Raw genomic sequence first — 25,903 nt, 5'->3', positions numbered from 1 at the left:
ACCAAACCTCCCCAGCTCGCCTTCTCGGGATCCCACCTGACTCAGATCCCCAGTACATTATCGCTCTGTCTTCCACTGGGCCTCCGGTGCTTTCTCTTCCCTTCCTGATTTCTTCCCTGACATAGGTGTCCAGACCCCAGGCTTCCAAATCTCTCAAAGCTATGAAGTTGGACCCCAGGCTTTTGTTTGTTACAGTGGTGCTGGAGATGGGCCCCAAGGGCTTGTGCATGCCGGGAAAGTGCTCTACCATTAAGTGACGAGCCTAATCCATCAATAAATAGATATATTTTTAAGACCGAGTCTGTTGCCCAGGCTGGCCTCTCATATTGTTGGGTTCTAGTGATCCTCCAACCTCAGCTTTCCAAACAGCTGAGACCACGTAGGTGTGTCAACCAGTACCAACTCCCCAGGTTCATTTTAGACTTCTCCAACAACCCTTAGATCCTCTTCCACTTAGGCGACCTGATACTGGTTACCTAACAATCAGTCCCCAAATCTCTGACATCACCCACTGAAAATTCTCACCAGCAGAGACAGCCAAGGGGGCCTAGGTGTGGCCAGGGATGATGGCCGGGGCATGAAACAGCCATCAACTGGTAAGGAGGTTGGAACTCAGAACGGAACAAAAGATGGTACTGGTGGTGTCCCTGACATGAAAGCGGAAGTTTTTGGGCTTTTGATTTCCCCTAAGTTCCCACAACATTTCATTGTTGCCCAACATTTTCCCCTCTTCCTCACAAGGGGAATTTCCGATTTCACTTCCTCAAAACTCAAGTAGCCAGAAAGCCTCGATTTCTTCACCCCATTCGGAGGATGAAAGCTCTTCGGTGAGACCTTGGCCTCTCCCCACCAGGGCACCTCACTTGTGTCCATTGCCGGGTCCCTCTCCCATCTGATGAGTGGAGTCCCACCGCACTCCTCCGCCTTCCTTACCGATTTCCCTCTTCCCGTTGTCCTCTACTTTCTCAGCTTTCCCTATCCCCGCCGTCCCGGCTCTCCCCAGAGCCGCTAAAAGACTAAGGGGTGAGGAGTGTGTGGGAGGGAAGCGGGAGAAGAGGCAGCACCCGATGCTTTTGGGGTTCCGAGCCGGTGGAAGCACTGTGGTTGGGGAGCACAGCTGAGGTGTTTGGGGTGCCCAGGAGTCCGCTGGTGCTGGAGGGTGCTCAGGCTAAGTACACATTGGCACTAGACCCTGGCACGGCCAACTGCAGCACTTCCGCGAGCCACGCCCCGAGGGGCGGAGCAAAACAGGTGCGGTTGCCAGGGCACCGCAGCCAGCCACGGGCTCGCGAGATTTGAAATCAACCAATGGGAAGCAGGGGAGGACGTGGCACGCGAGCGGGGCCGGGCTTGGAGGACTTTTCCCCGCCCCCTCTCCGGCCAGCCCCGAGGCGGCGGCCTGCGTGCCGGAACGCCGGGCTCCGGCCTATAAAGGGGCCGCTCGGCGAGGCGGGCGCGGCTCTCGGCAGAGGGCGCTCTCGCGATCCGCGCGTCCGCGAGCCGGCGCCTGCGCAGTGTGGGCCGCGCCCCGCCCCCTGCCCCGCTGCCCTCCGCCGGCCGGCCGGCCCCTCCTCGGCCGCGAGCCCTCGTCCCGCTCAGCCGCCGCTCCGTCCCGCAGCAGCCAGCTCAGTCTCCGGCAGCATGTTCAGCTGGGTGAGCAAGGATGCCCGCCGCAAGAAGGAGCCGGAGCTCTTCCAGACGGTGGCCGAGGGGCTGCGGCAGCTGTACGCGCAGAAGCTGCTGCCGCTGGAGGAGCATTATCGCTTCCACGAGTTCCACTCGCCCGCGCTGGAGGACGCTGACTTCGACAACAAGCCCATGGTGCTCCTGGTCGGCCAGTACAGCACCGGCAAGACCACCTTCATCCGCCACCTGATCGAGCAGGACTTCCCGGGGATGCGCATCGGGCCGGAGCCCACCACCGACTCCTTCATCGCGGTCATGCACGGCCCCACCGAGGGCGTGGTGCCCGGCAACGCGCTCGTCGTCGACCCGCGGCGCCCCTTCCGCAAGCTCAACGCTTTCGGCAACGCCTTCCTCAACAGGTAACCTACCCCTTCTCTCCAGGCGCGAGGACCGCCATGGGCCCCCGCAGCCATTGCCCCCGCCGGCCTTTGTCTCCAAGAGCCCCCGCCAGACCCTAGGCGACCACTCCCAGGGACAGTGGCCTTGTTGCGTCCCAGTGACTACCCAGGTGTCGGGGAATAGGCATCGTCCACTCTTCTGGCTTCAGTCACCCCCAGGATCTTCCAGGTTATCAGCTTAACTCTGACTCCCTCCCCCTCGAAGACCCCCGACCTTCCCACAGAGCCAGGAGCCGCCGTAGGAAGATGAGCCCTTACCGTCCTCCCTTTCTTGTTCCTCATTCTGGAAGCAACCAATTCAATCTCCCTCCTTCTCTGCTGGAGTCTGTTTTTTTTAAGTGTCATGGGAAAACCTGAGACTTATATGTTCCCTTTGCTGGTGTGCGTCTCACTCTGTGCTTCATATCCCCAGGGACCAGTGGTTTTTGGGTAGGAGGGCAGCCCCCATTGAAGGCAGGGGATGATGGAGTCTCGACATCCCTCCTAAAAGTAGCACTTAAGTGAATTCCAGGCCAGCCAGGAGTACATGAGACGACCCTGTCTCAGAGAAACTTCGTAATGAGTCAGTGTTGTCTCAAGAGACTTCAGGGAGTGGTAACACTGAGACCCCTGAAATGACCAGACTGCTACATTTCACTATAGAGTTGAGAAGTGTTTATGTGCCTCGGTTTCACTAGTTCAAAGGATGAGGCGAGATTGAGCTCCTCAGGATGTTGTGAATCACAGTGGCCTGCCTGTCTGAGGAGCTTTAACCCCCAGGATCACTTCTGTAAAGGCAGTCGGGCATCCCGGGCCTCCACCCCCAGAAGGCATGACGGGATTCACAGACCTGCCCTCTGTGCTCCCTCTTTCAAGGAGTGACTCTACATGCCTTTCGAAGTCTGCATTCAGCCTGGGGGAATGGCCTAGGAAAGAATCCGAATCCTACTTTCCAGGTCCCCGCCCTGTGTGAGCACATTCCTCTACAGACACTGTCCAGCCATCCAGCCGGGCCAGCTTGTTCTAGCGCTCGCCTGCTGCCAGGCCTGCCTCCTGCAGGGACCTGACCTTTAATGTTGTCTTTTTGTCCCTTCTAGGCAATTGCAGCCTGCCTTGTTTTTGATGATGGTGTTTGACAGGCCTGGATTGAGTACAATGCTCTGGTCCCCTTAGCCTGCAGCGTTTCCCTAAGGATGTTTGAGCTTTGCTGCACCTGTAGGTAGGCCATTGGCTCAGACTCCTGTTGGTGGGAGCCATTGGTCTGGTGAGAAGTTTGGCTACTGGACCAGAGTTCATTTGTGCATTAGGTCTCTGCCTCAGGAGTGACAGGAGCCTTCACTCCTGTGACCCTTCACTGTTCCAACCACTGCCGTCCTATGTCTTCACTTCATTGTGAGGGCAGACCTTTTGAAACAAGGAGCTTGGCCCTGTTCAGTTTCCCACCTTTGGAAATGCAGAGCTGAGGAGCTGGAAGGATCTCACACACCATTTACCTCAGCTCATTAACTCATGAAACTCAGGCCCTGCTGGTTAAGGCCATGACGATGGCCTGTTTTTTGTGCTTTGTGCGTTCACTACTATCCCCCCAAAAGGAAGAACTGAGGAACCCTTGGCAAAGGACAGGCACTTTGATAGCATGGGGTCCAGGGGATCCAAGAACTATACTTAACATTTCCTCCTTGTCACACCCCAATTCCAGAGGTCTCTAAAATGCTGGTGTAGTCCAAGACCGGAGCTGTGTCAGGATGTTCAGAGCACGATGCCTCTGGCCAGGGAGGGCACAACAAAGGGGGTTTTCTCTGGCTGATACCACTTTTCCTGGAACTCTTAACGATCCATTGAGTCGTGAACTTGCTAGCCTTTTTCTCCCGAGTGCATCTCAGAGATAGTGAGAGGAACAGATGGAGGCAGGCATGAAGGAATCCCCAGAGTGGTTTGTGAATGCTGCTCCTTGCATAACTGGACCCACCCACTTGTCCCAGGAACTGAAGTCTCCATCCTTGTTGCCAAGGGAAGCATTTTTACTGCCCCCGCCTTTCTTGCTGTACATTTACTAGGTCTTGTGGAGTAGTAGGTTCTCCTGGACCTGCAGATGCTCCTTTTGGGGCCTTTTTGTGTATGTTACTTTTTTTTTTTTCCTATTACACACTCTCCATTGAGTCTAGAAGTTTCCTCCCAAGCAAGAAGAAAGTCAGGTCTGGCGTGCAGTGACTTAGCAGCAGTAGGATCTGCTGCACTTGGAGATAGTACCTTTCACTTTGTCCCCCCAGCCTGTGAGGACACTGACCCTCATCATTTGGGGGTGTGGGGCCACAGGAGACATTCCATCTACCTGAGTGCTCCTCACTATTGGAAGGGCAGCTTGGAGCCTGTGTCTGGCAGACAGTGGGTCTGATTTTCTTTTTCTTTTTCTTTTTTTTTGTTTTTGTTTTTGTTTTTGGTTTTTCGAGACAGGGTTTCTCTGTGTAGCTTTAGAGCCTGTCCTGGAACTCACTCTGTAGACCAGGCTGGCCTCAAACTCAAAGAGATCTGCCTGCCTCTGCCTCTGCCTCTTGAGTGCTGGGATTGAAGGCATATGACACCACCGCCCGGCACATGGGTCTATATTTTCTTTGCTCACAATACCTTTGCTCATAATAAGGAGGTTTTTAAAGGAGCCTTTTCTTTGTCCACTAAAGAACCCCACCCTTTTAGACAGCTGATAGCTGCTCTGGTAACTCTTAGTTCAGCATGGAACACAGGTCCATAGCATAGCCTCATGAAGGGTTCCCCTCTGTACTGTGGTTTCTTCTTCCGAGGCTGGTTTTGACTTTCAGAGAATGGTGTATCTGCACTCCTTCCACACTGCTGACGACTGGTAGCCCATTGCAGTCCCTTCACAAGCAGCTGGCCCGAGCAGTAGCAGAAAGTAGCCATCCCAGGGACTGGGGGGTGGCTCAGTGAGGATGGTGAAGATCTGAGTTCAGAGCTGCAGCACCCCTGAAAACTCTGGGTACAGGATCGTATTGCTGGCCTGCAATCCCAGCAAGGGGTTGGGGTGGGGGAGCAGATAGACACCAAGGTGGATCCTGCCCCCCCCCCCCAGCTTAATCTGTGGGCTACAGGCTTAGTGAGAAAGTCTGTGTCAGTAAGGCAGAGGGTGATAGAGGAAGACACTTGAGGTTGATCTCTGGCCTCCATGTGTGCGCGCGCACACACACACACACACACACACACACACACACACACAGAAAGAAACCATTCTTCTTTAGTGTGTGGGAATTCAGCTAAGTAGTTTTTGTTTTTCTTTTTGTTGTTATTATGTTTTGATTTTTTTTTTTTTTTTTTTTTGAGTCAGGGTTTTTCTGTATAGTCTTGGCTGGCCTGAAACTTGCCCTGTAGATCAGGCTAGCTTCAGACTCAGAAATCTGCTTGCCTCTGCCTCCTGAGTGCTGGGATTCAAGGTGTGCTCCACTACCTCTAGGCTTTTGACTTTTTGTTTATTTGGTTGGTTTGATTTTTTGAGACAGGATTTCTCTGTGTAGCCCTGGCTGTCTTGGAACTCAGTTTGTAGAGCAGGCTGGCCTTGGATTTACAGAGATTGCCTGCCTCTGCCTCCTGAGTGCTCAGATTAAAGGTATGCACCACCGTGCCCAGCTGTGTTATTATTTCCTTACACTTATTTATTCCGTGTTAGTATTGTATGCTACAGCGCTGTGGAGATCAGTGGACAGTGAGTCACCCTCCTCCTTCCACTGTGTGGGTTCTGAGGATTGAACTAAGGTTATCAGGCCTGGTGGCAAGTGTTCCTACCCACTGAGCCAGGGGCTTCCTGTATAGACCGTGCTGTCCTAGAATTTAATTAGCATCAATCCTCCTGCCTCTGCTTCCTAAGTCCTGGGATCATAGGTGTGCAACACTATATATACCTGGGAAAATTTTAAGATGGAATTGCAAAGTCTCCGTATCACACTTCTGTCTCCCTTCAGAACTGAAGCACTGTCTGGGCTCATGCAGCTTTCACTAACGAGTCAGCAGCTGGGAAGCTGAGCTGTGAACCCTGGGGGAGGAGAGTGACGGGGAGGGAAGTGCTGCTGTTCCGAAGCTGGACCTTCTGACAGCATCTCCAGTTAGTGTGTCCAGAGGGAGGGAGGCTGAGACGCCCTCCCATGACACCTGGATGAGTGTCAGCCCCACGCTGATGTCTCCCTGGCTTTGCTCTCCTGCAGGTTCATGTGTGCCCAGCTGCCCAACCCGGTCCTGGACAGCATCAGCATCATTGACACTCCCGGGATCCTGTCTGGAGAGAAGCAGCGAATCAGTCGAGGTAACCAGGCTCTGTGCTGGAGAGCCACGCCCCATGTTGCCCTCCAGGTTCCTTCCAGCCCCAGGCTCTAAAAAAGTGTGTTCAGGTGACAGACTTCTTACCTCATACCTTATCTACACAGTGGTGACCTGAGGGGCCACAGCTGCCTCCCTGTGCTCAGGTGACCAGAGTGGCCCAGCTGAGATCACAGTCCGGTCCATGCTGGATATAGCCAGCTGCTTTTGAACCCACTGAGGCTTGGGCCTCGGCCTGTAAAGTAGAGGGGCAGGAAATTGCCTGATCTCTGTGCCCGAGCATCCCAGCCAGCACTGGCTGACCCCTGGACCCCTTGTCCCTTCAGCGTGGGAACTGTGTGCCTCTCAGTTCCTAGTTAGCTCATCAGCCAGGCAAAAGGAGAAACTTGTGTGCGGCCTGCCTGAGCAGCAGCGGGAATTTACTGCCATTTGCATAGCCCTTGCTGATCATCAGCCTCCCAGGGGCCATCTGCCAGTGCAGGGGGTTTCCTGCTAGGTTCCGGTCGGTCGGTCAGTCGGTGCCCTGGCCAGTCCAGTTGCGTCACCTCTGGCCAGCTTTTGCCATGCATTTTCAAATGTTTTAGGCTTTTTGTTTGTTTGTTTTATGAAATAGAACTTTATTTCCATAAACATAAAGGTATCACCTTTTCCAGCATAGTTCAAAGAGGGGCTGGGAGACTGGGGATGTTGCTCAGTCAGTAGAGTGCCCACTTAGCATGCAGAAGCCCTGGGTTCAGTCCCCAGTACAGCGTGGACAGAACGTGGGGGCACGTGCCTATATTCCAGCACTTGGGGTGGAAGAGAGGCAAGAACATCAGTAATTGATGAAGGGTCATTCTCGGTCACACAGCAAGTCTGAGGCTGGCTCAGGTGACGTGAAACCCTTGTTTCAGAAACAGAAACAGACCCCCATCTCCAAGGAGAACTGTCTCACAGGGTGTATGCCGACCCTGAGCACGGAGGCTAGGGGATCCTCTGATCTGTCCCTCATGTTGCTTTGAGGTCCTAGTTTAGATGAGCCCGACTTTGTCTTAACCCTGCCTCCTTGGTAGAGGGGTAGGCACCAGCCATTGAGTTGAAGTACCTTCTAGGAGAGATTGAGGGCTGGCCAGAAGTGGAGTGAGCCACTGCAAAGGAAGAAGTGAAATACCCTCACTGGAGATGTAGCTCATTGTGAGGGCACTGGGCTAAAATGCACAGGGCCCTGGGTTCAAAAAGAAAGGAAGGAAGGAAGGAAAGAAAGCCAGCCAAGGGGCAGTGCTGGAGAAAGAGAAAGGAAAAAAAAAAGAGGAAACAGTGAAATGGCCCAGTGTTTAAAGGCCACTGTGCCTGGTAACCTGAGTCAGGTCCCTGGAACCCATGTCATGGAAAGCATGAACCAGTTCCCACAAGTTATCCTCTGACCTGTATATGCGTGCTGTGGCAGGCACACACGCACGCACACACACACGCACACACGCAAATGTAATTTAAAAGTCTGAAAGAAAGAGAAGGGAGAAACACCAGAGGCTGGTGTAGCACTCTACTCCCGAGGGTGGTGGGACGAAGGCAGGAGGGTTCTGTCCCTCCTCAGACTCTGTCTACAAGCACCAGTTTGTTCTTGCTGACAAACCCTTTCCTTTGGCTGTTAAAGCTAGCAGCCTGCAAGCAGTCATGTGTTTCTGCTGTGACTGTGCTAGGTGGTGTCTCTTTTCTAGGGTTGTGGGGGCCCCAGCCAGCAGGGTGGGGGCTGTGTACAGACTGCAGTGCAGTGAGCTGGCTGTCTCTAATCAGGTTAGAAGTGGCCGGTTCAGCTTTTGTTTTTGAGACAGGGTCTTATCACGTAGCCCAGGCTGGCCTCCAACTCTTCATGCATCTGTCTCATCATCCCAAATGCCCGGATTACAAGTGGCCCTCACACTGGTTAAGCTTTAGCCTCATCCACTCTTAGGAGAGTGACTCTCTTCGAAGTTCAAGGGAACAGATTTTGAGACCTTTTGCAAAAAAAGTAGGGGCCACATTTCTTCTTTACTGCTATTACTATTCAGCCTGTTTTAAGAGAACACCTGCTGAGCAGATGGCACACGCCTGTGACCCCACCTACTCGGGGATGGGACCAAACATCACACGCTTAGAGCCTGCCTGGGCTACCCAGTGGACTCAGGGTAAGTTAGTGAGATCTTTTTCCAAAATAAAAAGATGGGGGATTGGGGAGATGGCTCAGCTGGCAAAATGCCTGCCACTCAAGTTTGTGCCAGTAAAGCTGGCTGTGGTCGTAGACACCTGTAACCCCAGTACTAGAGGACAGAGACCCGCTAGTCCATTCGAGTTAGTGAGTTCCAGGTTCAGTGAGAGACCCTATTGCAAAACATAAGACGGAAAATTGACAGAGGAAGACACCTGCCATTGACCTCCCCCCCCCCCCCCCCATGAACATCCTCATTAACGTGTACCACACACAGAGAAGGAAGACTGGAAATAGAGCTCAGTGTAGAGCCTTTGCCTTGCGTGCGTGAGGCCCCAGGTTCAGTTCTCATCACTAAAGAGAAAAGAAAAGAAAGGGTTTTTTTTCTTTTTTGTGGGGTAGAGGGTGAGACAGCATCTCACTATATGTAGCTCTGGCTGTCCTGGAACTCACTCTGTAGACCAGGCTAGCCTTGACTCAGATCCACCTGCCTCTGCCTCCCCAGTGCTGGGGTTAAAGATGTGCACTACCATGTCTGGCATGCATTACACTTTTCTTGCTAGAACGAACACCATTGCTCGTGGACCTTCAGGGTGTTGGTGGGGGGCAGGGTTTGGGGTTCTTGTGGTCCTTGTAGGCTCATAAAGGGAACACAGAAGTAACTCTTTCACCAAAGCCAGAGTAAAGCTGGAAAATCCAAGTTAGCTTCTCTTAAGTAAGAGAACTGCAGCAGGAGCCGTTCCGGCCTGCACTAGGCCGGGGTTTGCTGGCCTTTGTCTGAGGCCCACAGACTTATCTTTTGACTGAGCCAGACTCCAGCAGACTAGTTGTGTGGTGAGAACACAGCCTCAGATAAGAGACAATAGCTCACCCTCAAAGGCTTATCTTGCCAGAATGCCCTTCTGGTAAGGCGGTGTGAGGCCTTCAGGCTTGGAGGAAGGGATGGAATGGGAAGGGCGCGAGGCTCTCGGAGCCCTTGTGAGCTCCTGAAAAGAAACTCAGAGGCAGCCAGTACTCAGCATGGTGGTGTTCGTCTGCTCTCTGTGTCCTAGGTGTTTTCTAGGCAGAGCAGCCTGGACTTTATGCCCTGGGGTCCCCAGCCTGCCACTGGGGCCACAGGGGTATGTCCTTTCCTGTTAGCAGAGAGACATGGCAGGAGCTGAACTTGCTTGTGTCTGGGGAAAACCACCAAAGTGATGCTTTGAGAATGTGATTTTTATTTTTTTCCTGTGCTGGAGATGGAAACAGTGCTCTTACCACTGAGCCATACCACACCCCCAGCAGTGTTTTGGTTGGGGCTAAAGAGGATACCAGAGTCCTCAGACAGGACACACTCAGTAGCCTGTGGAGGTGATGGCACACTAGTCCTGTGGGCTTGCTGGGCCCTCCAGGTGGCTAATGGGTCCCTGCAACCAGGTTCTTCTTATTACAGAAGACTCCCTCTGACTGAAGGTAGGTTTTGCAGTGAAATACCAAGATGAAACCAATTTTTCTAAACCATTTTCCCCTCCACAGTCCTAGCAATCCCCATTTAAATGTGGCCCAGTTAGGATTTGGGGGTGAATTTTTTTTTTTTAATAAAGATTTATTTATTATGTATACAGAAGAGGGTTCCAGATCTCACTACAGATGGTTGTGAGGCACCATGTGGGTGCTGGGAATTGAACTCAGGACCTCTGGAAGAGCAGTCGGTGCTCTTAACCTCTGAGCCATCTCTCCAGCCCCCCCCCCCAGGGGGTGTGTGTGAATGTTTTATGACGATGAGTGAAATGATCATATGGTTAGAGGTACTCAGTGTGGGCTCTAAGATGGTCACAAGCTTAGGGATGAGGAGCCCCCTCTCACAGACCCTACCCAGCAGTCCTCCCTTGTGCACGGGGGAGGCCAGAACTAGGGAGCGTGTCCCATGGAAAGCAGATGTCTTCCCTCAGAAAGATGGGACCTGAGGAGCATGTGACGTGAGTGACGGGCCTTGCTGCAGTTGGTAGCTGTTCTTGGAAAACACGACGCCCTGTGGAGGCCGCTTGTACTAAAGCGCTGCCTGTTCCCTTTGGGTCCAGTCCCACCCTGTCAGCTAGCCCCTCCTCACTTTTGGCTCTTTCCCTCATGATCCCTCATATGTGCAGGAAATTCAGTCTAGAAAGATAAGTAGGGCTGGCATAGACCAAAGTGGGCAAGCTGCTCGGGCTCTGTTAGGGACCCCTGATAATTGTCCCTTTGGGGTCTCAGGCCCAGCTGGCCTGACATTGCTTATCTGCTGCAGCTGGAAAGATAACATTCTCTTGTGTCAGCAGGGTAAGGTGGCCTTTGGGAGCACCATTTATTCCTGAATGCTACTCGTGTGACTGATAACGGGACCCAAAGGGCATCCAGGGCTGTGTAGGGCTGGTGCCCTGGGCTTCCAGGGTCATTACCACTACATAATCACACTGTGCCTAGGCCTGGGGTCTGCCCATGTCAGTCCTTTTCCTTTGTGGGCAGTGCCAGGGAGCATGGCAGTGCCCTCCCTACCATTGTCACTGTGTGACTGTGGGCTTTGCTGTAACTTTGGCGCCTCACTTGACCCGAGAAAAATTAAATCAGCAAAGAGAGTGGCTTCGGCTTGGCTTAGTGGCATCCTGTCTGGCCTAGTGCCTGCCCTGTGGCTGGTGTTGGCTTATCTATGTGCCCCTGATATCTCTGCAGTTATATATAGGAGGAAGCCGTTGTTTTCTGATGAGGAACTTGATCTGAGGAGCACTGAGAGATGAGCCTGGGGGACACACAGCTGGCTAGTGTCTGCACAAGACTCAGACCTGGGCTCTGTGCATACTGCGTTGTAGCCCAGAGAAACTGCCACCGTGGACTCGGAGGAGTCCGACCCTGAGGAGGCTGGTGCTGGGCTGGGCTTCCTGGAAACATAGGCCACCATGGCCAGACCCTAGTCCAGAAAACACTAGGGCTTTGAGTGGCTGTGTTGTCTTCTGTCTTCCCTCTGTGCCCTGCCTCTAGCCAGAAGCCACCTCATGCTGTCCATGGAAGGCTTGTAGAGCTCAAGGCCACGCTGACTATTCTTGGGTTCTCACTTGCCTTCCTACACCTGTCATGGTTCTCAGGCTTCACCTAAGCTCTTCTGTTCCTAGAGGTTGGATAGGACCTTTGGCCCAGACTCCATCCGTGCATCCTAGAGCCCATGACCCAGAAGTGGGCCTACGCCATGGGTAGTTCTTTTGCCCTATTGACCATCTCCTGAGATGCTTGCCACGCACCCTCCAGCCCTTCTCATGATGTTTTGTAGACCAGAGAGTGTTTTCAGGGGTTGCCAGAAGCTTGGGGCCAGGCTCAGTGCTGTACCCTCTTGGTTGTGCCTCCCACACAGGATGACACAGGTTTAGCTCCCAGCTTAGAACTGCAGGAGCCAAGTGGCCATAACACATGGCCCTCTTGGGATTGTTGGTAACTGTGATAGGGACTTCTGTGTGCTGGGCTCTTACCTAATGCCTGGCACACAGTTAAGTGTGCAAATATCAGCCAGTTAAGAAGGAGACTGAAAACTCCAGGATTTCCCAGACTTCTGCTGTTTTCTGAGTAATGTCTCTGAGAGGAACCTTAGGCAATACTGCTTCAGCTGGGTTTCTCCTCAGACTCCACAGCCCCCTGAGGGCTGACTAGGCCCAAAGCCTTCAACCCCCATCCCTCCCTGTCTCCCCCTCTCTAGGCAAGCATGCTGCTTTGGCCTTGCTTTCTGGTGTGGGTGTGCCGGCTCTGCCTGTGGAGGCGTCGTACCAGGCTGTGCTGGCCTTGGCACCTGTTCCCCAGGCTGCCAGTCGGTGGCGGGCTAGGGAGCAGCTGGCCTGAGTGCCTGCAAATGTTGGGTTTATATTTGGGGTACCCAGCATTCTTCATACCTTAGAAGCTACCCTTGCCTACTCATCCATCAGATGTGAGTTTCTTGGGCTCAGTGCAAATGTCTGAAATAACTAGGAGCAAACATTTACAGAGTGCTGGTTAGCTGCCAGGCATGCACTACACCCAACCCTTCTAGTGCACTGTCTTGGAGGAGGGAACTGACTGTCATGTTACAGAGAAGGGACTGGGGATTCAGAGAGGGCAAGTGGCCTACTCCAGTGGCCCAGCTGCCTTCTGAGTCTAAGGGGTTCAGGGTTGAAATGTGGGTCCTCCCAGAGTCTGTCTGCCCTTCCCCAAACCCTGTACTGTCACTTATTTTCAGGTCAGATGTATTTAGGGCTACCTTGCATGTGTTGGGTCAACCCTTTTTGCAACAGCCGTGTCCCCCTGCCACCAGGATAGAGAACCCCTCACCTGGAAGACTTCCTGTGCAGTTCCTCTCCCTGTCCTGGGTAGTTCAGTGACATTTGTCTTTGAAACTTAAGCTTGCCTTTTCCAAAATGTCTCTTTTTTTCTTTTTTTTTTTTTTTTTTTTTTTTTGGTTTTTCGAGACAGGGTTTCTCTGTGTAGCTTTGCGCCTCTCCTGGAACTCACTTGGTAGCCCAGGCTGGCCTCGAACTCACAGAGATCCGCCTGGCTCTGCCTCCCGAGTGCTGGGATTAAAGGCGTGCGCCACCACCGCCCGGCCCAAAATGTCTCTTAAATGGAATCAGGCAGAGTATTTATTTTCTTTGGTGGAGTCTGGCACTTCTGAGATTTATCCATGTGTTTGAGAAGGCCGAGGGTTTGTGCCTTTAAAAAATGATTGTCTCTCTAGAAATGAAATCAGATCCTAGATCCTCACATCTTCAGAGACGCTCCGCACTGGCTAGGCCACATCACATCCCAGTCCTTGGGCTGTCTCTTTCACTCTGGAACGGGGTCTGGGCTGCCTCTGGTTTGAGGCAGTGTTGAATCAAGCTACCAGAAACATCTGTGTACAGGACTTGATGTGGACCTGAGCTTTTGTTCCCCTGGGGCAGATGCCTAGGGGTGGAGGCCCCTTGCTTAACCTCTGTGCTATTTGGAGTGGTCCTTCCTAAGAAGTTGAGCATGAGGAGGAGTCCTCTGTGTGCCACGTGTCCCAGCTCTGGGCTCCTGCTGCAGGGCCAGTGCAGTTGGAAACTGATGGATTCCTTTGGTGAGAAATAATGAGACCCGTTCAGTTTGAATGACAGGAAGTAAGAGTGTATGGGAGACAAACACTCCATTGTTTTATGTTCTAGAAATTTTTGGAATGTGTGAAGCAACTTTCCCTGGCTACTGGAACTACCTGTGTTTGGAAGAGTGCTGCTGTAGGGTGGGGTGCTTCATCATAGCCTGGGACCCCACCTCTGATCCTCCTCTTGTCAGGAAGGTCAACTAACTTGTAGATGGGCCAGCAGCACCTGGAGTGACCTGGGCTCCCTGCACACAGTGGGCCTATGGAAGTTTGCTGGGAACAGCTCTTGTGCTGGCCTTCGGCTCCCATCACCCTCTCAGCAGCCTCAATATTCCCTTGAGGCTTTTAACTCTGCTCTGCCTCCTCTCTACTCCTGCTGCTTCCCCAGCCCCTGGTTTTTAATTTTTAAGAATTATTTTGTGTGTGTGTGTGTGTGTGTGTGTGTGTGTGTGTGTGTGTGTGTGTGTTGTCTGTATGCGTATTTGTGCAACACCTGCCTGTATGGTGCTCTTGAAGGCTGTTGGGTCTGTTGGAACGGGAGTTACATGTAGTTGTGAGCTGCTATGCAGGTGCTGGGAATTGAACCTGGATCTTTTGGAAGAGCAACCAGTGCTCTCAACTTCTAAGCCATTGCTCCAGCCCTGGGTTTTAATTTTTTGAGACACTCCTAGATGGCCTCAAACTTGCTGTGTTCCTACTCAGCCTCCTGAGTGCTAGGATTGTATGATGTGCACCACCATGCCGGTCTTGACTTGGTGTTTGTGTTTGTTTTTATTTTATAATTAATTTATTTCTTTTTCTGTGCATTGGTGTTTTGCCTGTACCTGCACGTATGTCTGTGTGAGGGTGTCACATCTTTTGGAACTGGAGTTACAGACAGTTGTGAGCAGTCATATGGGTGCTGGGAACTGAACCCAGGTCCTCTGGAAGAGTAGTCAGTGCTCTTAACCATGAGCCATCTCTCCAGCCCTTGTTTTTTGTGGTGTGTGTGTGTGTTTTTTTTTTTTTTTTTTTTTTTTAAAGACAGAATATCAGCCAGGTGTGGTGCCACAGCCCTTTAATCCCAGCACTCAGGAGGCAGAGGCAGGAGGATCTCTGTTCGAGGCCAGCCTGGTCTACATAGTAAGATACCCTGCCTTAAGAAAACAAGCAAATAGAGCCTGGGCTGGCCCTAGCTCATTTCCCCAAGGATGACCTTGAATGCCCGAGTCTCCTGCTTCTACCTTCCAAGTACTGGGATTATAGGCATGCATTTATAATCACAGGTGAATTTCTTTAATTTCAATTGTTGTAAACTATATCTGTATGTAAAGTGCTGTTTTAACATTCTTGGGTACAGTTGAGTGGGGTTTGGTGCCTTCCCATTGCTGTGCGGCCATCACCCTGTCCGCCTTAGAACTCTTCCGTTTCCCAAACCCTTCTCAGTAAACACTGAGAGCCTGCCCTCCATCCCAGCACAGGCTCCGCCATCCTCTCCGAGTGTGACTGCCCTGGCTCCCATGTAAGTGGGTCCGTGGTTGGTGGGCTTTGCCCTCCTAGGCTGGTTTATTTCATTTGTTGACATGGCTACTTGTCCCTTGTCTGGAGGCTCTGGTTCCCACTGAGGTCCTCCCCTGCAGGTTGTCTTCTCTGTCTAGCCCATCCTCTCGGACTGAATGCTTTGTGTCTGGTGTCCACTGGTGTCACTCTGTCCAGCCAGTCAGTGCAGCGTACCCCTGTAGGCCCTTCTTTTCCTCTTCGTGGGTACATGGCTCCCTTAATGCTGTGGGCGTGCTGTTGTGTGCATGGCACAAACATGTGACCCTACCTAGTGTGTCAAGAGTCTGAGGCCATTGCTTTGCTAGCCCTTGCCACATGCCAGGCAGTGTGCTGTGAGGCTGGGGCACTGTGTGGATCTCGAAAGTGCCACACTGCCACCGCACTGTGGTCTCCAGTGCCCCTGAAAGCTGGTGTCTCCTCTCTAAAGCCACATAAGGCACCTCTAAGGGCAGTGAGGGACATTGGGTTCAAGAGTGCCAGGTGGGCCTGCAGGTGGCCTGCAGTTATCTAGTCACATGCATGTGCTGTCACATGGCTGCTCTCCTTTAGGTAACCAGTGAATGTGTTTGATCACCTGTAGTGTCTCCCTTCCACCAGAAAGTGTATCCCTCAGGAGGTTGAGACAGGAGAATGGTCACCAGTTTGAGGCCAGCCTGGGCTATGGAATAATAGCCTGTCTTAAAATGCCAAAAAATAATTAAATAAATGGAAAATCCCCTTCACCTGGAAGAAAAGAAAAAGACTTAAAAGGCGCTGGACATGGTGACTGGTGCCTTTAATTCTTGTACTTGAGAGGCAGAGGCAGGTGGGGCTCTGAATTTGAAGGCCAGCCTGGTCTCATAGTGAGTTCCAGGCCAGCCAGGGCTACGTAGTGAGACCTTGTCCTCCCAGAAAAGGAAGAAAAAAACAAAAACAAAAAAACCCCAACCAACTTGAAGTGATGGCCAAGAGCCAGACTTGTGGAAGAGGAGCAGCCAGAGCCTTCTCCCGGTTCTCCTTTCTGTGTGCCCTTCCCCCACCCAGAGGGAAAGGGATTGAGGCCATGCTGGGTAGGGCTTGGGAAGGTGACCTCAGCTTCCCCGCTGTAGCTCTGGCTGCCTAGCCAAAGCCAGTAGGACCCCAAGGGTGCCCTGTTCCCGGGAACTGGGGTTTGGCCTCGCTGCTGCCCCAGCTGTCTGAATTAGGTTCAGTTTTAGATGAGGCCAAGTGGGTGAGTGGGAAGGAGCGGAGGCCTCGCTTCAATGACCAGGAGAGCCATAGTTCCTGAGTCAGCGTTTCTTGAGCACTGTGCTGTGTTCCTAGAACTCACACAGAAGGCCTCAGGGCCCCAGGCAGGCCCTGGGGGTCAGCTGGGGTGCAGCCCAGAGAGCCCTGGGCAGTAGCTACTACCTCTCCTGGCCTGTGCTTCCCCACTGTTCTGCTCTAGACCTTCCCTTCCGGCTTTCTGCTGACAGTTCACTCTTACAGGTCCCCTCCCTGTTCTGAGTGCCTGCTGCAGGGAGCAAGGGTGCCCTGGGCCTTGTACTTTGGAACCGACTGTCCTAGTAGCTGAGTGCTGACATGCAGTGACCTGCACTTGCTGGAGCTGCGCACAGAAACCTGAAGCTCTGACACTCAAGTAGCCACCCACAGGCGAGGCCCTTCTCTGCCCAGACTGCAGCTGGGCAGTGTACCCCCACCTGGGAGGAAGCCCCGGCCTGCTTAACAGTCTGCCCAAATCCCTGTGTGGAGGTCAGAAGACAACCTTGTAGAGAAGGTTCTTTCCCTCCACTGTCACATGGGTCACAGGGATCAAACCCAGACCGCCAGGCTCCTGTGGCAGTGCCCTTCATCTGCTGAGCCGTCTCATTGGGCTGGCTTCTGTTAGAACTTTAGTCTGTGTTGTTTTCTGGCACTGCCTGGGATTGAACCCAGAGCCCTCCCCATACTGTGTAAATGTGCTGCCGCGTTGCATAGCCTGTGTTCTTTTGGATATCCCATTGTGGGAGAGACTCACTTCTCTGTGGCCTTGGCTGCTGTCCTGCCTGAAGCCACTGGCCCCAAAGAGACTGGTGGTGGCAGGAGTGTTTGACTTTGCAGAGCTTCCTTTCTGCTTGGCCTGTCTAGCCTAGTACCTCCAAACGCCGTTACCCCAGAGCGCAGGGGCTTTACCAGGCTGGGAGCAGTGACCAGGCCAGGCCGCGGCCTGTGCTGTCTCCCGACTGCAGTGGCAGCGGCCTTGGTGCACGGGATGGTGGGGTGTTCAGTATCTGCAGTTTCTGACACTGTCCTCCCTCTGCACCCTCCTGCATTCTCCGTCTGGAGCGTGTGTGGCGGCCCTCCCGAGGTTGGGGTTGGGGGAACGGCTTTCCCAGAGAGTGCTGGAGCAGGCTGTGGGGCAAGAGCCTGCCTGGCCCAGTGTCCTGGACTGTCAGCTGTCTGAGTGGCTTCTCCGGCTCACCTTTCAGGGTCTTGGCAACTCTCTGAGAAGTACTTAGTGGTTCTCAGAGGGCTGGCCTACATCTGGGGTGACCTGGGACCTGTGCACATTAGCTGAGTGACAGAGACTGAACCCAGGGCCAAGGAGAGTGTCCAGATTCCACTGGAGAAGTCAGGCTGTTCCTTAGGCTCTAAGCTGCCGTTTCCAGTCTGCCCAGCTCTGCTTAGTGTTCATAAAGGTGAGCAGTGAAAAACATTTGAGGAAGTATAATTGTCAAACAGAATGAAAGGTAAAGTGCTGTTTGAGTCGCGAAGCCACGGACCTAAGATGATACGGAAATGACAGGCTGGGGCAATGTCAGACATGGAGCTTTCTTTTTGAATCCCAGGTTGGGACTCCAGGACCTAACCACTACATCTGCATCCCGGGCCTCAGAAAGGAAACCACAAGAGGCTCATACTCTTTTTCATATTCATCCGTTTTTTAAATGTTATTTGTGTGTGCATGAACACATGCCACAGTGCCGTTGTGGAGATGGAGAGGACAGCTTTCTGGAGCTGCTGCTCCTCCTCCTTCCTCCGTGGGTCCCAGGGATCATGTCAGCAGCCGTGCGTGGCAAGTGCTTTTACCCACTGAACCATCTTGTTGGCCCGAAACCATCCCCTTGTTTTTTTGAACCAGTGGCATGTCTCCTAGGCTGACCTCAGATTTGTTCTGTAGCTAAGGGTAGTGACCTTGATCTTTCTGCCTCCGCCTTCCAAGATAGCCAGCGTGCACTAACCACCAAGCCTGGCTAATAGCACTGTTGTTAATGGGGAAATTCCAGTTATATCTCTGTCATAGATGACTCAGGTCACTTTTTTTTTTTTTCTCTGAGACAGTTTCTTTGTGTAGCACCGGCTGTCCTGGAACTCACTCTGTAGACCAGGCTGGTTCTTGAACTCACAGAGATCTACCTACCTCTGCCACCTGAGTGCTGGGATCAAGGGTGTACATCACCACTGCCAGGCCTCGGGTCACTTTAATTGGGGTAGGAAACAGCATAGAGTGAGATTTAGGCCTAGAGTCTGCCCAGGTCAGCAACTTAGTTTAGAGAAGCATTTAAGACCTACAGAAAAAGGAAGTGGTCTGTGGTACTTTTGAGGGCTTGTTGGAAAACAAAGGTCAATAGACCTTCTGGGAGGGTTGGGAGTTGGTATTGTCAGCTATGAAGACCTTTTGGTTTCTGTTGCAACGACTGAACTCAGCTATTACAGACAAAAGTTGGCATAGACATGTAAATGAGTGCCTTTGTTTCAATAAAACTTTATAAGCAAGTGATGGGCCAGTTTTGGTCCTTGAGCTTTCCAGCCCCTATTGTAAAAAATGAGAGGCTTGCACAAGGATCTGGTGTTTAGACACTGGATGGATAGCAGCTGCAGGTGTGAGTGCTGCTGTTTATTGTCACTGCTGTTCAGGGCACACAAATGGCAAGTCTGTCTCTGTGTGTGTTACTGTGCTGAGCTGTCACATAAGCTTAGTGGCTTGCTTTGCCTGAGCATCTGTGCATGTCATGTGGGTAGAAATACCCCTTGAGGCAGGAGAGATCCATGAGTCTGCCTTTGGGCTGTTGTACTGTTCAGATCAGAGCATTTTAGGAATTTACAAAATAACCCCTGGCCTAGAAATTCCAAGCCACATTCTGCTCAGAAGCACTAGGGAAGCCTTGGGGCCATGCTCAGTCCTCTCCTCCCTCAGGTTATGACTTTGCGGCTGTCCTCGAGTGGTTTGCTGAGCGTGTGGACCGCATCATCCTGCTTTTTGACGCCCACAAGCTGGACATCTCAGACGAGTTCTCAGAAGTTATCAAGGCCCTCAAAAATCACGAGGACAAGATCCGTGTGGTGCTGAACAAAGCTGACCAGATTGAGACCCAGCAGCTGATGAGAGTGTATGGAGCTCTCATGTGGTCGCTGGGGAAGATCATCAACACCCCCGAGGTAGTCCGAGTCTACATTGGCTCCTTCTGGTCACACCCATTGCTCATCCCCGACAACCGGAAGCTCTTCGAGGCAGAGGAGCAGGACCTCTTCAAAGACATCCAGTCTCTACCCAGAAATGCTGCCCTTAGGAAGCTCAATGACCTGATCAAGCGGGCCAGGCTGGCCAAGGTAGACCCTGTGGGTGGGTGAGGGGATTGGCTGCTACCAGATAGGCCTAGGGGCTCTGGGACTGGCACTTGGGGGCCCAGTCTACCAAACGTGTCACTTTGCCTGTGTGTGTACCCGCCTGCTCTCCACGAAGGTCTTTATCCTGTGTCATCCGAGCCCATTCTCTCTGAGGCTTAAGCCCCGCCTAGATTAGAAAATGGAAAGACCATGCATTCACCTTAGCAGTGTCAAACAGGAAGTTCCTACAGAAGGAAGGAGGCCACTGGGAAGTGGAATATGCTGGCCTGGTTGGCTTCAACAGCCCCCTAGGGTTTGTTGGGCTAGTGTACTCAGCTTGGCACTGAACAGTGGGGACTCCCAGGGGGAGGAGTGACACACAGCCCCCACTCAAGCCTTCCTGGAGAACACCGCACATGTGAAGTGGAAGCATTGGTTATTTGGTGTTGCTGGGTAGGTATAGGGTTCTGCCTGAGTGGAGGACTGGGAGCCATCCTGGTGGGATAAAGGGACCAGGGAGGCCTCCGTGGAACTGCTATATAAGCTGGGACAAGAGTAGCTAGAAAAAAAGATGGATGCCAATCTGTGGCCCAGACAGTGCTGGATGCTACAGTCCAGACCCCTGGTGGCTGCTCTCTGCACAGGCCACCACCCTTTCCCTTGGGTGGGAATTTGGGCCATGCCCAGGCTAAGCACCAGCTTCTGAGGGCCTTGAAGCCCTGGAACCTTAATGGCAGCTAAGCCTGTGTGAGAGCCCCAAATGGCCAGAGCTAGGAAGTGAAGATGGGTGCAGCCTGTGAGCCTTAGGATATCAGAGGCTCTGCCTTGTGGGTCGCCTGCATAAGTCACGGGAGGGACAGCTCAGTGATGGCTCAGGAGAACGCTTTGAACAGGAAGACTTGACGTGGAGTGGATGGTGGCCTAGTGACCCTGTCCAGACACTGTTAGCAGGTTCCCATTGTCCCTTCAGACGCTTAGCACATGGGTCAGTTTTTTTAAAAAATGGACTCTAAGCAGATGTTGTGATGAGCCCGTTGTCAGACTAGTCTAGAGGCTGAGGCAGGAGGATACCTTGAACACTTGGTTTGAAAGTAGCCTGAACAATATAGCCAGACACTGTCTCAGAACACCAAAGCAGGTTCTTGCCTGGCCTCCCCCTTGAAAGGAGTTGACTCTCTGATCAAGAGACCTGTCGTGTGAGCTACCCGGTTTCCAGGGAGACATCCCACGGGGTAGGGTGTTGACAGCTGACTGGTGCATGTGGAGGAGAGGCAGGCACCAAGTACCTGTGGCCATTACACAGTCACCTCAGGACCTGAAAAGCGCTTCCCAGCTGTCCGTCCCTGTTTCATTGCTCAGCAGTGTACACTGCTGGGGCTGGTGTCCGCACACTAGACACCAGGTACTCACCCCTGCCTGCCTTAGGGCCAGTCATGAAATATTTGGGGGGTTCCCTGGCCGGGGCAACCAAGGCTGACACTTTATCCTTCATTCCGGCCAAGTGTCCACCATTGTCACACAGGTACCCAGGCTGGTAAGGGTATGGTGGCGTTTCCCATCCTCTTTACAGGGCTCAGGGATGGGTTTTTGTTTGGTTGGTTGTTTTTCAGTATCTTCAAATGTCTGGGTATGTAGGGTCTCCTCATGAGCTGAGCTCAGCAGTTCTGAGAAAGGAACTCATGAGAACACCCATGTGACTGCCCCCGTTCCTAAAGCAGCTGCCAGGTAATGCGCAGCTGGAATCCTATGGTCTCCAGTGCCGCCCCAGACACGTCTTATCCTACTGCTTGCTTTTCCTGGGGTGAGAGTGATTCCTTGGCTTGTGCAGGCAGAGCTGTGACCGGCTTTGTGTAACCTCCTACCATGGCTTTCCTGGGAAGGCCTAGACACCAGCCCCAGGGTCTGGGAAGGACTGCTCCTCTTGGATGGTTTTGGGCCAGGCTGTTCCCTGGGCTGAGTAGGGAGCAGTGGATGTGCTGCGGGGAGCTGAGGAAAGCTTTCATGGAATTTTCTGGTCCTGAGTTGTCTAGGCCTGTTCTGGTGACATGTGGCTTATTGCTCAAGTGGGATTCAACTGGGAATCCTGAGCACTGCACAGATGCATGTCGGGCAGAGGCTCGCACACAGCTCTCTGTGGCTTGCAGTGTGTTGTATTATTGAGAGGGCAGCACAGGGAGAACACAGGGAGAGAAACAGGCCGGACTGAATTGTAGTTCTGTGCAAGAATATCACTGTCTGTCATCTGTTTGAAGTGCCCTTTCCTGCATTCCATTCCCAGGCAGTGAGCTGTCCCGTCAGAACTGTGTGTCACTCTTAGGCCTTGGGTTCTTGTGATGGTGGCTTCAACTTTCAGCTTGACTTTGACCTTTCTGCTTCCCTCTACCCAAGCAGGGAACTTGAGGCACTAGAGGCCTTGAAGGTTCTGAGGAGTGTGCCAAGGCCGGTCTCTCATGCCTCACTGCTTCCTGTCCCTTCAGGTCCATGCCTACATCATCAGCTCCCTCAAGAAGGAGATGCCCAATGTCTTCGGGAAAGAGAGCAAGAAGAAAGAGCTGGTGAACAACCTGGGAGAGATCTACCAGAAAATCGAGCGGGAGCACCAGATCTCCCCCGGCGACTTCCCAAGTCTGCGCAAGATGCAGGTACAGTCACCAGGCCATCCTGGACCGTTCTGAGTGCTGTGTGGTGCTGGCCCGTGGTTCTGAAGGGAACCACAAAAGGAAGCAGCTGGTTAGTCACCAGTTCCCCACCCGAGTCAGAGCTGACCTAGGTCGAGACACTGACACCAAGGAGGGGAATGTGCTGACTCAGCTTGGGGTGACTCTTCACTGCGGCCCTAGCTTAGTTGCCTGAGCTGGGAAGTGGGAGCCCTGCTCTCCCTGCTTGGCTAGCCTGGCTCAGTCACTGTGCCTGGAGTCTGGGAGGCTGCCCCATCCAGGCTTTCCTTTCTCCTCCTCCACTCACAGGAACTCCTGCAGACCCAGGACTTCAGCAAGTTCCAGGCCTTGAAGCCCAAGCTGCTGGATACAGTGGATGACATGCTGGCCAACGACATAGCCCGGCTGATGGTGATGGTGCGCCAAGAGGAGTCCCTGATGCCCTCACAGGCTGTGAAGGGTGGTGCTTTTGATGGCACCATGAATGGGCCCTTTGGGCATGGCTACGGCGAGGGGGCTGGCGAGGGCATCGATGACGTTGAGTGGGTGGTTGGCAAGGACAAGCCCACCTATGATGAGATCTTCTATACACTGTCTCCTGTCAATGGCAAGATCACTGGCGCTAATGCCAAGAAGGAGATGGTGAAGTCCAAGCTGCCCAACACGGTGCTGGGGAAGATCTGGAAGCTGGCTGATGTGGACAAGGATGGTCTGCTGGATGATGAGGAGTTTGCTCTGGCCAACCATCTTATCAAGGTCAAGTTAGAGGGCCATGAGCTACCCGCTGACCTTCCTCCTCATCTCATCCCACCCTCCAAACGGAGGCATGAGTGACAGCCGTGCCTGACATATTCCCCCGACCCCAGGGCTGTTGGCACTTTCTACCTGCCAGCTCCTTGCCTGCCCATGTGGGCCTGGACCTGGAGGGGCAGAGATTGGGGGAGGGGGAAAGGGTCACCATTTTTCAAGGTCCATAAAGACTGAGCGGTGTTTCCTCAGCTCTTGAATAGGAAAACCACCATCTTTCTTAAGGCTGTCCAGGGTTTAGCGGGGAGGCACGGGTGATGCTTGGATGTGAACAGTGGGATTTTGTGCACAAGAACCATGGATATTTTTAATATAGAATGTTAGAGGCAGCCTTCTTTCTTGCCTCCTCCTCTGTCTGATAGCCCCACACGCAGCCTCTCCCTGCCCCGGCCAGGCAGCAACAGGGACCGGGGAACCACCTCTCACAACTCACCCTGGCACGCCCCTGTGGCAGCTGCCCTGGCTGCGTGGACAGGAGCCCTTCAGCTCCCTCAGTGTGTGTGTCAGGCTGAGGTTTATTCATGGGGCAGGGGCTTGCTTCCTACTAGTGCTCGGGTGAGCTGCTCTGTGCCTCTGCTGTGGTCTGGGGTGCACACCCTCCCTCTGCTTCCTCACCCCGTGTCTGACATCCCAGCCAGCACAGCAGCCACAGGTAGAAGCCCCAGCCACCGTTAACCTCTGTGGGGACTGAGGGGTGAGAGACAGTGTCTTCCAGGAAAATACATAAGCTAGGTATCGTTCTGTAAGTGACACTTCGTACTTGAGCAGATTTCCAGTAGCTTCCACAACACTTGTGCAGAGCTGTGATTTTTGCCCCCTTCCTATCCTCCAGCCTTGGATCAGTCCACCTCACAGCCAGTGTAGAGCAGACCCCTGGGGCTTGAGTTTGCTTTCTGGCTGAGGGGAGGTCATCCCAGCTCCTGCTCTGAGTGCTCTGAAGTGTACTCCCTTAAAGTCAACCTTCATGGCAGCTTTCTGGAGCCCCTGACTGCCTTGGGGCGGGCAGTGGGCCCTGTGACCGGGGGTGGTCTGGTGCTGTGTAGTGTCCAAGCAGCAGGACAGGGAAAACCCAAGCCCTTCCCTCACCCTCTCATTGCCTTTCTCCCCTCCTCCCCTGCTGAGCCAAGGAGGTCTGGATGTCCTGAGATCCCGGACTGAGCACTAAGCCAGAGCTAGCAAATGACCCCTTTAGCTGCCTCATTGCAGCCTCGGGGACCTGGACACACCCTGTGGTTGGCTGTCTGTCCGGGTGGGCTTTATACTGAGGTGGGTGGGGCAGCTGCAGCCTGCTCATCCAACACTGCAGGTGGGCTTCCGGGAGCTGCCTGCCATCCCCAGCACTGCTCTGGGCCTTGCTGAGGCTGAGCTCCACTGACCTTTTAGCTCCCTGCCTTAGCCTTCCAGCCCTGGCCCTGGCTGAGGGTAGGTGAGATGTCCTCCCAGGTTCACTAAAGTCCAGCAAGCTCGTCCTCACCTGTGGGGAGAGGGGCTGAGTGAAGACTGTTCTCTGCATTAAAAGAAGTTTAATTGTGCCAAAGCTTCCTGTGCTCAGTTGTCCTTTCCTGGCCAAGGAGGCACCCCTGGAGCCTTTGTAAGGGGTCCCCCAAGGACCCCATGGCCACCCACCTCTTGTGTACTGTTGAAACTGGCAAGACTATGGGGAGCTGAACTAATGGTGCACAGCCATAGTCCTAGCACTTGGGGTTTCAAGGCCAGCTTAAGCTACATGGGGGGGCTGTCTCAACAAATTAAAACACCATCAGAGAATGACAGCAGAATTACTCGGGACATCTTCTGCTATCTCCACGTCATCACCTTCACTGAGTACCTTAGCCACAGACTGGTGAACGGGCTCCATCCGCAGTGTGCATGGATTGGGGAGGATCTTAGAAACAAAGCTCCCAGGGCTCCTCAGCCATCTGGCTTCTCACGTGCCCCAAGGCAGGTTTGGAGACAGAGCAGCCAGCTCTGAAGACAGACAAAGACAAAATCCACAGTTCTGGGTGGGGTTGCTTAGAGCCAGCTGATGTCACAGATAGGGGACCTGTTTATGACAAGAGGAAAGGATGACAAATTGGGAGTGACATGTCCGGAAGGGTGCAGATGGGAAGTAGGGTTGGGGAGAGACTGCCCCAGGCAAGGTTGGGACAGAAGTCAGGACAAACTGGTGTTTATCTCTGACCCAGAGCTGCCTCCAGGGTCCTGCTGTGGCTAAGGCAGGCCTGATAGTCCAGACGCCATAGACTGGACACTCAGTGTGGACCTACCTTGTGCTAGGCTTGCCTGAGTTCTGTGTTCTACTTCACAAATTAAGGGCTCCGGACAGGGCAACACATGCAGTAATGGTGGCCAAGGGGATTCAAACTCAAGTCTACCAACTCTGGTCCTGCGCTTGAGGAGCCTCCCATGGAAATAACTTTTAAAGCAAAGACAGTTTCTGGACTCCCTAGCCCCCTCACCCTCAACTGCCACTCTTCAGGCTCAAAAAGATTCAAAGCTGTCACTCCACCTGAGGTTTTAGACGCTTGGGACCATTTGTCAGCTTGCAGAAGGGCCGTGCGCTTTGGTCAGCACCAAAGAAAACAGTCCCAAGGAGCTCCCGGGGATGTTAGGACCTACCTTCACCCCAGCTGTAGGGCTCGTGTTCTGTCCACTCAGCCCCATCCCCCTGAGGTGATCCCCCAGAGGGTACCCAGAT

At 53.1% G+C, this 25,903-nt stretch overlaps 1 protein-coding gene across 1 annotated transcript; it reads left to right on the top strand.

Moving 5' to 3' along the window:
- Window positions 1–1,512: 1,512 nt before the first annotated feature.
- Ehd1 (EH domain containing 1) lies at window positions 1,513–24,742 on the top strand. Its single transcript, XM_052763479.1, has 5 exons — window positions 1,513–2,045; window positions 6,272–6,369; window positions 19,332–19,744; window positions 22,219–22,383; window positions 22,708–24,742. Exons 1-5 carry the CDS (start codon window positions 1,642–1,644, stop codon window positions 23,230–23,232), a joined length of 1,605 nt encoding a protein of 534 aa, XP_052619439.1. The 5' UTR covers window positions 1,513–1,641; the 3' UTR covers window positions 23,233–24,742.
- Window positions 24,743–25,903: the final 1,161 nt, after the last annotated feature.

This window comes from Peromyscus californicus, unplaced genomic scaffold (genome assembly GCF_007827085.1).
Source record: "Peromyscus californicus insignis strain IS unplaced genomic scaffold, ASM782708v3 Scaffold_4__1_contigs__length_199733344, whole genome shotgun sequence".
In the NCBI taxonomy this organism is placed as follows: domain Eukaryota; kingdom Metazoa; phylum Chordata; class Mammalia; order Rodentia; family Cricetidae; genus Peromyscus; species Peromyscus californicus.
Note: the sequence above shows the minus strand (reverse complement) of the source record. Positions and strands in the feature narration are given on the sequence as shown.